Genomic DNA, 12,353 nt, shown 5'->3' with positions numbered 1-12,353 from the left:
GCAAAGTAGTTAATACTGCTACTTCTGCCCACTGGACATGGTTCAAAGACCATGTATGTAGGTGTGTATGGAAAACTTAATGTCTTGTGAATTTTTTGTTTTGTAGTCACTTCTAAAGAACTTACCTTGCAAGACTTGTCAGAGGGATCTTCAATAACACCAGCCTCAACATTTGATAAGGAATTCCTGCCTCTACTGTCATTACTTGAGTTCTCTGGTGAATTGGAATCGCAGGGCAACACAGAATCCTCCAGACCCTCTGAATCGCCCGGAGAATTTGAATTCGTTGGTGACATGTTGACAAATTCTACATAATAGAAAATCAGCATTAACATTGTTAATTTCAATATTTCAATAAAAGGACATGTTCTCATATTACAGAACCTGGTTTCACTTGCAATTATGTAGTATTCTTAAATTCCCTTCCCGCAAATTCTTCAGGGACTATTTTGGTAAATAATACAGGCCACAAAACTTTCATACTATTTAGTTTGAGTATCTGGGATGAAATGTGGATCAACTTAATCTCAATAACTATGATTAAAAGAAAAGGAGAAAAAAATATTTTTTTGACTCCCGACATGATTTGAGGAAGTGATACTCCCAAAATGAGGACTTCTGTCTGTTAATTTCCAAACAACAATAATGTACCTTCTCAAAAATGAACTGTGCGAAGTTATTAACGCAGTGTCTGCTTTTGAATCATCAGCCATATTATGCAAAAATTAAGGAGTTATGTTTTTGTCTTATAGTCACATCAAGAGAATTATGGGGGGGGTGAATCCTACTGGTACATCAAAAATGCATTAAACCATCTCTAGGGGTAACACATTCAAAATGGAAACAACACTTTCTCAATCACAACCCTTTACTTTGAAAGAAACACTTTTTCAAGCCACCAAAATTCACACAATCTTCAAATTAAATTTTAAAACAACTATTCCCACTTTTCCTAAGAGCAACGCAAATTTAACAGAACATAATAAATTCCTCTTCCTTCCAATTTCATTATATGTGAAGTACCAATAATAAATAGTGAAATAACACACTGTTTTTACAAAACACAACTTTTTCTACACACCAATTAGTAATCATAAACAATGAAGATTTGTGGAAAATAATGTTTTATTGTAAAAATCATGTCTTCTGAACCCAGCAATTACAAATAGCATAATCACAATTTGGGAGGGAAGTGCCGCTGCTTGTGACAAACCTATGCTGAGGTTACACAGAACACATCAGTACTTATGCTATCGCTCAACATGAGAATGAAGTAATAAAGAATGAAATAAGGGAAAAAAATTTGCTAAAACAAGTGGTAATCTTGAATAGTTCCAAAAATCTGGGATTCTCTGGGAGCAGTTAACCATCTGGCAGCCATACAAAGAATGATTCTTTTAACTACCAAGGACTGCAAGGAATTTATGCTCAAGTCACAACCTACCTAAGACACCTGTTTATTATATTTTTTTCATCTTCTTCAATTGAGTGCATGTCTGGGGTTCATGCAAGGTGAATGAATAAGTTACATAAAATTACAGGCAGTCCTCACTTATCAGCGGCGTCGGGTAACAGCATTACGGTTTTACGAAGTTTGGCTAACAACTTTGTTAACCAAATTTTCAGTTACGGTAAGCGATTTTTAGTGTCGGTAAGCAGTTTGCAAGTGTTGGTAAGCAGTTTATCAGTATCGGTAAGCAGCTTATCAGTGTCAGCCAGCAGTTTATCAGCACCAGTTAACGGCGCCGATAAGTGGTTTACTGGCACTTATGATGTCATAAACAGCATTTATTACCATAATTATTGGTGATTTTCAGTTATCAGCGCTCGGCCGGGAACAGAACCCCTACCGTTAACTGGGGACTGCCTGTAATGGGTTTGGGACAACACAAGAGAAGTCCTCTACACACCTTGTCCCTTAACATCATCTGGAGACATAGAATCACCCGATGAAGGGTGCTGTGATGGAGCCAACAATCCAAGATGCTGAAGTGATGCAGTAAAAGCCGGGTGACTAACACGTTCTACAAGTTCAACCACAAGTGCTTCGACCACTCCACGGTGCTCTACCAAACGTTCAATGATGCTGCCCTGAATGAACAAACATGTTTCTCTTAAAGCTCTGAAAAATTATGTGCTGTACATTCACAGAAAATTCATTAAAGCAAGCAAGACTGACACCTACTGCTAAAACTTCTGCTAACTTTTGTGTAAAATTGGTTCTTAAAAATTAATCATTGTTAAAGTACATACAGTACAGCATAAATGTGTATGGTACTATTTCTCTGACCTTACTTTCCATTCACATTACCTTTAACATATAAACTTTCTTATCAAAGTGTAACTTACCACTTTTGAAGTTGCACCCTTAAACACAAATTTGAATTCTGACCACTCCAACATGTCTTCTAATGCTGCAGCAGCCTCTTCTAGTCGCAAAGTCAAAACAGGCAATTCTTCTGTGAAATGCTCAATGATTCTGGCAACACCTCTTATACGCGCTCCACCTCCCATCTCTTCAAACTGTTCCTTTTTATGGACAAGTGAGTTGAGGAATGAGGTCAGATTTTCTTGCAAAATCCGTAATTTTTGAAGTTCTCGAAGATGTAAATCCTTGAATAAATAGAGAATATGATGAGTTACATTAAAAAAAAATCACTGCTACACAATGAAACTTAAATAATAAGACTCCCAATAAAATTACACAGAGACTGAGATTATACTGTAAGACAAACCAATTCCACAGCATATTCTTACAAAAAAGCAAGATACGTATTTTAAATTTGAGTCAAAATAACTACCATAATTCAAACAAACTCTCTAAATTAATCATTAATGTTGAAACAGTACTTACATTACGCAAAGATTTAGCCAAGAGGTGAGTTGGTGAATGTGCAGATTCAAGTGAAGTTGAAGAGGACTGAATAATCAGCTCTAAACTTGTTCTCAGTGACCCAACATCAACACAGAGAGTCTGGAGCACTGAGCTGATCTACAGACCAAAATAGTGTAAGTAATAAGCAATTTTTTTTAATCTGCTGTACTTTAAAACTTTCAGAATTCTGTACGATTCAGATTTTCACACGATATACCACAATGCAACTAAAATAAATCAAGCCATGATATTAAGCCGCATAAAATTTTCTACATAATCATTAAATGTATTACAGTAGCTGATTAGCACAAACCTCTGGTACAAGTTGCTGCGAAAGCTGTTGCCTAGTGTGGTGATTAAGAGCAGCCAGAGATGCTCGAACATTGGCAAGAAGCCTGACAACAGTTGCCAAGATAGGAGGGAGTCTAGAACGAGTGTAACGCATAACTTCGTGTTGTTCTTCCTGCGTTAGCCTGCGCCCGCAGTGTTCAAACTCCTGGCTTAATTCAATAACTTTGACAACACCTGGTAAGAGAAAAATGTAGTTATCTAGATCACTTTCTGTACAGAGATATTACACTATACTAAATTGCTTTGCCATGCACAACACAAAAATGTTCAAGTTTACTGAGTCAAGCTCCAAGGGATTTGTTTCAAATTTTCACACTGTTGTTCAACCAATGCTTAAAAGTCTCTTGTTAGAAAACCAAAAACTCAATCTCTAAGTCACATTTAAAAAATTGATACTATTTTTCATAGCCTACTTATGTAAAATAAAAAAAAAAGTTGAAGCCTTTGGTTAAGCTTCTCACTATTCCTATAACCACTTCTGAATATGCCTGCATCCCCCTTAGACCTACCACTTCACAAGAGGAGGGGGTGTGTACTATACTAAAAGACACAAATGAAAAAATATCCAGAAAAATAAGCTAAGAAAAACACTGACGTCAGTATTTTACACACGCCAGAGGCACATAACAATCTTGCTTCTTACTCTTAACTACTGCCCAGTTCATTCATAGTGTGTCAAAACACAAGAGATAACCAATAAACTCACTTCTTAGTGCTAACTTCAGTACAAGTAGCATACAAAAAAGTATTGCAATATCAAAATTTATACCTAAAACTGAATTTAAATAATGGGTAATAACTGAATTCAGTGCACAATACTAAGACACCAAGACATTTACTTGAACCTTACTTAATGCAACTTGTGTATAACAGTGATCATAAATACATTTTTCTGAAGGAAAAAGAATCAGATTACTTGATGATAACAGGATAGTGAAAAAATGGATGAATTTTTATATTAATGAAGTAAATTTTCCAAACTGGCAAAGCAATGGCCAGGAAGATTCTTGTAGCTATGTTTTTAACATCACAATCACACGAAAAATGAGGATAGTCATTACCCACCAATAGGTCAAAGGTGCACATAAGTAACCAACACCCTTAGCATTCTGACTTCTTCTGCCTACAAGACAACAGAACATGTGCCAAAGGACATATGGACATAAAACAAGGGCTCTGTATGATTAACCTGTTTGTAATGATTACATTTCATTTTTACTATCCAAAAAACATTTTTAAAAACAAATTCTGCAGCTTCCTTTATATTCATTTTGATTCCTTTTCATTTCCCTGTTATCATCAAGTAATCTAATTTTTTCACAAAGAACTAATAACCATGAAAAAAATTATCTATAAAAACCAAATTAACCTATTGTTATATGAGTGAACACCCACTATAAGGATGGAATGGAAATGGATAAATTTGTGAGAAAGAAATGCTTTAATCATAGAAAGAATAATATCATGTTTTTACAATACTGACTTCATTACTTACTGATAGCCATTTGTCTGAGGGCTGCATTACTTACCAATAGCCATTTGTCTGAGAGCTGCCTTCAAAACAGAGATAAGATGAGAAGGACTCGTCCCAGAAGGATCACCAGGATTGAAAAGTTGAGCCATTGCTTCCACACAGTCTTGAACTTCTTGCATCAAGCATACTAATCCTAAAAGTATATGTGCAAAAATATTCTAAAAGCACAAGATACACTTTTATTGTTATGCCAATGATTTATTATTATAAATAAGACTTATAATGTCAACTATAGCAACTGTTAACTATCCACACCTGGGTACCAGTTAATCTAGCTGAAAGTAGTTATTAAAGTGTTACCAAAGGGTAAGTACAAGATGTCTTTCTTTACACATTGATATTGATACAATAAACAATGACAAATGGTTCTTGGTTTAACGTTTTTGTAATCCAATCAATCCATGAAATCCATGAGATGTTAACTATCAATAAGCATCCGATACTAAAACTGAATGGTATCTCTAATATTATATTAATCTCAATACTGTACAGTTTCTTCTGCTGTAAGATTTCAAGTTCAAATCCTTTAATGGTAGTCCTTAAAATGGTTAGTAGATAAATGACAGAAAAATCAAACTCTTCCTTAAAGAGTAAAACATTGAAAATAGGTGTAAGATAAAAGTGGGGCTGGACATGAGCATTCAATAGAACACTAACACAATTTTTGATTAGCAAATTTAAAGAGTAGTACTGCACAATAAAGACCATGGTAAACAACTCCATAAAACATTATGTTTACCAATTTCCAATTGGTCACATCTGTGACATGTAATCAAAATTAGTCTATGCCCAATGCAAACCTATGCTCAGAAGCTTCAAGTATGTAAAACAAAGGTTAATAACTGACTGAAAATTTCCTAACATACCTTTAAACACTATTTTCATTTTATACTGCCTATATTGATATAAAAGATATTGCTAAAGCCACACTTACTGTTTCTCAGATTAGAATTTTTGATAAAGATATCACACTTCTTTCTGAAATCTTCAAAGTTTCCTAGGTGTCGTGTTGCAGCAATAGTCTTCTGAGCTGTGGCAGGGGAGAGGTCTGGAGGTAGACTACAAGAGTACAAATAGTGCAAGACAGTCTCAAGAGCAGAGTCTTCCAATCCACACAAGTCCGTCCAGTCCATACCAGGCATGCTGGATTTCAAAATAATGCTATGCACCTCAAACTGAAAAAATAATTAATAATAACACTACAAACTGTAAAACATATACAATAAACGATGACGACAATATGTTTTGATAGCAAAAGTTTTTATACAAAACCAATACTTGTAATATACTGTGCTGTTTGACTACATTCCAATCCCACAACGTTCCCAGATTCACCAGTCTTTTGTCTGATAGGAAAAAGTAACCTCACAGTGCATGTACCATTTGGATCCTAAGGAGTGCCTCAACTAATAGCCTCATTGTCTATGAAGACTGTGTGTACAGCTGTAAGTAGAACTCATGGGCCTGGGAGAAGGACACTTGCTTCTTCCTTTGGCCCTTGCACATGAAGTGTCACCTTTGAACATTCTGGCCCTACATAAGTAGAACAGAACAATCTATCTGTCACCTTCTCATCCTGCTGCCCAAAGCCTGATGCCTCTCAGGGCTGTGACACTATGGCCCATGATCTACTGGCTGCAAAATGAAAGAGAATTTGTCTCCAGAAAAGGAAGCTGATAAACTAAAGAAATGACTATCCTCCACTCTACTCCAACCTCTAAGGTTTTCAGTATTTCTATAGACAAGTTCCACCAGCAGAAGTACTGTTGATGGGGGAGTGCAATACTCATTCACTCCTGACCCTCTTTACAGAGGACTTCACTCTAGGTCATCTCTTTTCCTTAAGTTGAGCAGATGAGTGTTGCTCACATGAACTGCCCTGTTGTGTTAGAGGAATATGACCCCATGGAGGGCATGACATGTGTCTTCTGCTAATGAAAATATATAAAAAATATATAGCAATCACCAACTGCAATGAAACAACACTAAGATGGGCTAAAATATTCCAGCTGATGAAAACATTTACTGCTTCCAGTCACATCTGACAAAGCCAGCAATCTAGACAAGAATACTGCTAACCTAAGTATCTACTAATAACTGAATTCCCTTTATATCACTAACATATCACTAACAGAAAGCATGCAAGTGAATAAATGCAGCAAAGGACAAATGATTACAGTATTAAGAAAGACTGACAAATAAATTATTTACAGGTTATGAAACCTTGATCTCTATCAAAGCCAACACCTGCAGAAGAAGTTTAAAAGAGCTTTTACAGCCCTGAAGGCTTACAAAGTGAGGTTGCTAGGTGCTAACACATCTGAATATCCACTAGGTGCCTGCAGAATGAGACTTATACCTCTGTCAGCCTGATTGGTGAACCTGGAAATATTGCAAGATTGCAATGTATATGGCTACTTATGAAACAGTATGAACAGTAATGTACTACTAAAACAAGTAATCATAGGTTTATTCATATTCATACATAAGGAAAAAATGAGAAATGATTTTGATAAAAACAAATTTTTCACAAAAATACAATCATGATTTTTAAAATAAACACGGAACTGTGCATGCTTAATGGGGAGTTTGAAGAATTCTACAATGACAGCAATTCTGACTAAACACAGCATATATGTAAAGTATATGTCAACAACATTACCTTTCATCAAACACTTGGGAAAATTTTTTAAGTGCCTCTCAGGCATACCTCCTGGACAACTACAATCCTTAGTGTAATACAAACAAAAATGCAAGAATCTATATACTATAATGAAGATGAATTTTTCAAATTTGTGTGAACTGATTTTACCTAGATCAAAATGCAGTGGTATTGATATAGCACAATGTCTGTTATGAAGTGATACCTATATCTTAGCATTCGATGCAACAGAATGGATAAACTAACCCTGGAAACATTACCCATGAGTCAGCTGTAGCTACAGGTGTGTGACAGCATGTGAAAAAGGATGTTGACAGATAAGATGAACCAAACCAAAAACAAAGACAAGGTGAAAATATACAAGGTTCAGTCCTTTAATTGTATAACATAGCCCTTATCCCAATAGGAATTTCCTGAAGCTGTTCCTTACCTTTCTACCAGAACGTGAGGTAATCACAACATCGTGGAAATACCCATCAGTCAATGCTGGCAACAGAGAATATGGGAGGTCTGGTACCACATCAGGACTACTTAGCTGTAATTGCAAAACAGTAACAATCATAAATGTGAACACAAGCTCGACATTTTGACATTCATTTACTAAAAGAAATTTTCTTCTTAGGTACTTATTTAAATTGTTCAAATAACTTCAACATGAAAACACTCTTCCCTTGGAACAGAACCCAGCACCTTGGCACCAGTAGCCAATGACACCGCTTCTACTTTACCTGGTCTCCTTTGCTATTAGGCCTACACCACTTTTAATTTTATCAGTGCAGTAACTTCTGCCAATAAAATTAAATGTTTAAAAACAATATTTTAAATATAAACTCCACTGGGAAGAAGATATCCACTGACTTGATAGGTATGCATTCCAGACATCAGTGCCTCTAGTGGTAGCGAGTTATTCCCATCAATTCACTTTGTACTGCTAAAGTAGCTACTCAGGTAAGAAGGGTTACTTGTAAAAAAAAAAAAAAGACATCAATAAGGGAGCTGAGGTCTGTGCTCTTTCAAGTATTAATGACAACGAAAACAGGTTTCTGTACCGGCAAGGGGTCTTGAATGGACTTTAACCATGTGGTATCAAGATCATAATTGTGTTTGGGTTGTTATGAGTCACATCACATCAGTCCAATATATTTCCCTCTAGAAAGTAAAGGAACACGGGTTACACAATGAAGAGAATTTGTGTGATGGGCCACTATCCACCATCCTCCAAAATACAGAGCTCTAATAGGGCATAGCAGAGCTTCACTTTTATCTCCTACTGCATCCATGAGATTAGAACTGAAACAGATCTGTCATTGATTGACACTTAAAACTATCCTTAGACCTAAACAGTGGAAGAAAGTTTGCACAGCATTACCAGTATTAAATCCTATCTCATCTGACAAACCCTGTATTACACTGACTCTTCTGGCACTACCAAGAGTAAGATGGCATAGTCTCAACTGGAGATGTTTAGGGGATGCTTCTCCCACAGGCTCAACGCTCACTTTCAAAGGATCTGATGACCTCATGTACATCCTTATCATGGGGCAACATTGATCTGTAACCCTTAATGGCAGGGATGGATAACTTATTATATCTAAGCTCTCTAAAAATCCTGATAATGGTTATTTATAGAGGTACAGGTGACTAACATCCCTCTTGACTGACACCATGACCAAGGATCAAAGTTGTTATAATTGAGAGAAGACAGCTAACCTGTCTATGAGTTACAAGAACTTGAAAAAGAGGAGAATCTCTTTCCATCCCCAGATAACAAGTTGACTGTGTGGGAAGCAGTCTGAACTTTGGAAGGTTGACTACTATGCCTGACCTTTCTGCCATCTTCAGGACATTCTCTTGCTCTCAGATTCCTTTCCAAAGGCTTTGCTAGAAGGAACCAATTGTCCAAAGATTGTACATGAGAATACTCACTTCCTCTTAAGAACAACCATCTTGGAACTGGGTTGAATACTCTTGCAAATTCCTGTGGAGCCAAGCAGCAGTACTCCATACAAAACAGTGAGCTGGAAACTGATACCCTCTCTGTCAAACTCAAATCAGAGATGCTTCCTGGGTTCAGTAGATCTCAAGGTGTCCTTGACATCTACTGAAATCATCCAATCTTCCCTCTGAATAGCCTTCAGAACAGTCTCAGATGGCTCCTTTGAGACTCTTATAAGCCTCATGAACTCTGAAAGGCTTTTGGAACAACAGAAAGGAGGTGGATTTCTTGTGACCTTGAGGTGTGTATCACCTTCCATTTCTGTAAATTGTCTTGACAACTGGATGTGTATTACCTATAGGCAATATTTTTGCCTACAGAGACTGACATGCCTTGACTTATGCTCCCTAACTTGATTTTATTATTGTTTGCATAAATGACTTACACTTACCTCCTATTCATATAACCATATACTGTACAGTGTTTATTTCCAGAATAAGACCTGATCTAGGCATAAGGGACAAGTTAATAAATTTTTATTATATACACTGACAATGGGGTGAGCCAACTTTAGAAAACTTTTAGTAACTCTAATTTCTAAACTTTTTCCTGTGATCTAACAATCACTACACTGTATACTTCTTATCCATACGTTAAAAAGATATATTTTTTATTGAAAACAAAGAATGAATGAATTAATTACCTTCTCACACTGTAGCATGAACCAGCCATCATACGTGAGTAACATTAAATCTCTAGACATCACCGGTTGGTCCAACTGGAAATTAAAATGACAATTAGATCTTTCTGAAGAACACATATATCCCAAGAGCTAAAATACTTGAAGTAATGTTAATATTTCTTAATATACAAACCATCATTTGCTAACAACCTTGCAACTGACTATCTCACCAGTCAGCAAGCCACCCTAACTGCATTAAATCTAATGTGATTATTGGTTGTTAAAGGTGGTATCAAGAAAATACCTCACAGCAATCAAAACAAAACTAATGAAAGAAAGCCCCTCCAATTTACACAAATGAAAAATGGCTTACAATACCGTTGTGTGAAAATTCTAATGAGGGTCACATACTGAAAAATAGAGTTCTTGCACAAAAAGAAGGTGGCCTAAGGTACTGATGAAGAAGATAATGCTAAATACAGGCAGCCTCCAGTTATCAGCAGGGTTCCGTTTCTGAGAGTGTGATAACCGAAAATCGCTGCTAACCGAAAATCAGCGATTTTCGGAGCTTTTTCGGCGATTTTCGGGGCTTACTGGCGCCGAAAAGCTCCAATTTTCAGTTATTGGTGCCTCTGTTAGGTACGTATTGGCACCAATGCCCAATTATCGGCGCCGACAAGCGGAAATTGGCAATTTTCGGTGCTGAAAATTGCCGATTTTTGTCGCTAGACAAGCGCCATAAAACCTGATTGCCGTTAACCAGGGACTGCCTGTATCATATCAAGCCATAATCCAAATTTCTGCAAAACATGCAGTTCCCTTCAATAACACCTATTATACTGATGTCTTACAAACTATGACACTAAAAAAACGACCCCCTTAAAAAATAAAATAACAAACAATTTATAAAATTGACACTGGTAAAAGAAATTATAACATTTCAGCAGTACTAGCAAGAGCTCAATGGAATACCAATACTATACTTTAAAAGGCAAATCAAACAATGGGTAGGCTGAACAAGGTTTGGAAATCTAATTACAGTACACTGAAATTCCATATAAAAGTACAATTACTGTATACACACACACACCTAGTACAATTTGCATTACTATATGGACATGAATCATAGTACTGTACAACAATGAAACTTTGTCTAAAAGATTCTGCTGATTTGAAAATGAAGCTATAAAAAGAATACCGTATATTTCCGTGTATACGATGACCTTTAGATAAGGCGAGGTCAAAAATTAAGGCAAATTTTCATTAATTTATCTCATATCTGTAGTGTAAGATGGCTACTAAATTACAAAACCATCTGTGTATAGGCTCGGTTTTGCAACAACAAGTATCTTATGAAATATTGGTTATGTAATGATGATGTTATTACAAATGCTCTTTTACTTATTGTATCCTTAGAAATTAAGAATAAATAAAATAACAGAGCCAATTCTGTATCATATTTTTCCTACACAAGTTGCCTAAAAGGGAAATCACCAATCACAATCAACCCCTAAAAACAATAAGATAATGTACAATAATTATTGTACATAATTATCATTCATATGACTAAATGTTCTAAATGAATATGAAATGATGAATTTTTAATGAAAAATTAATATATATTACGTTATCCTAATTGTTATTACTGTACTACCATAATTACACTAACATTAAAATTTCTGAAAGGTTACCAAAAGATAAAGGTTCTTGTGAGCTCAACCATAACTCAATGTTTACATTTTCTCAGCTTGGCTTGCATAGATAAAAGTAGATTTCACTGATATGGAATTATTCCTCAAACAGCCTATTTATTATGAAGATATTCCAATAACATATAAGGTAAAAATGGTTTTATTACCTTTACTATCAGTTTATTTCAGGATATGAATCTTTTCATGTATGTCGGTGATTATCGCTAGCCCAACAATAAACATCTCTTAGAATTCAAGGTTTGATTTTTAGAATGGTAGTATAAGACAAACCCAATTTTTAGGGGTGAATTTTAGGATTTAAATGTCATCTTATACATGGAAATATACAGTATTAGGGGTTCTATGGCAAGATAAAGTTAGAAATGATACTGTAAGAAAAATTACAAAGTTCCATATGTGGACAGGATAATGATGAAAGGGAGATGGAGATGTCTTTCACACATACCACTGGAGAATAATATATGATAGTGTCAGCTGGGCTCCTGTGGGCATCAGAAGAGCTAGAAGACCCAGACCTTTTTAGATAAGGGCTATGAGATGGGAGACTCCCAATGGGTAAAGAATCATGGAAGACAAAACACAAGAAAGGCATGGATGGCAG

General features: G+C 35.8%; 1 protein-coding gene across 7 annotated transcripts in view; it reads right to left on the bottom strand.

Annotated features, from left to right (window-relative positions):
• LOC136846645 (uncharacterized) overlaps nt 1-12,353 on the bottom strand; it is a 72,048-nt gene that overhangs the window by 54,141 nt on the left and 5,554 nt on the right. For all 7 annotated transcript variants that reach the window (XR_010855468.1, XR_010855466.1, XR_010855467.1 and 4 more), the window contains exons 4-12: nt 10,062-10,136; nt 7,853-7,957; nt 5,695-5,935; nt 4,756-4,893; nt 3,189-3,400; nt 2,855-2,992; nt 2,350-2,613; nt 1,911-2,091; nt 126-307 (exon numbers count right to left, since the gene is read on the bottom strand). Coding sequence is in view for 4 of the 7 variants with exons in the window: in XM_067117565.1 (XP_066973666.1) it covers nt 126-307; nt 1,911-2,091; nt 2,350-2,613; nt 2,855-2,992; nt 3,189-3,400; nt 4,756-4,893; nt 5,695-5,935; nt 7,853-7,957; nt 10,062-10,136 (1,536 nt within the window). In the remaining 3 variants the exon portion in view is untranslated. The remainder of the gene's footprint in view (nt 1-125; nt 308-1,910; nt 2,092-2,349; nt 2,614-2,854; nt 2,993-3,188; nt 3,401-4,755; nt 4,894-5,694; nt 5,936-7,852; nt 7,958-10,061; nt 10,137-12,353) is intronic.

The sequence above is a fragment of the Macrobrachium rosenbergii genome, chromosome 15 (genome assembly GCF_040412425.1).
Source record: "Macrobrachium rosenbergii isolate ZJJX-2024 chromosome 15, ASM4041242v1, whole genome shotgun sequence".
NCBI lineage: Eukaryota > Metazoa > Arthropoda > Malacostraca > Decapoda > Palaemonidae > Macrobrachium > Macrobrachium rosenbergii.
This window is presented reverse-complemented; position numbering and strand designations above follow the sequence as displayed.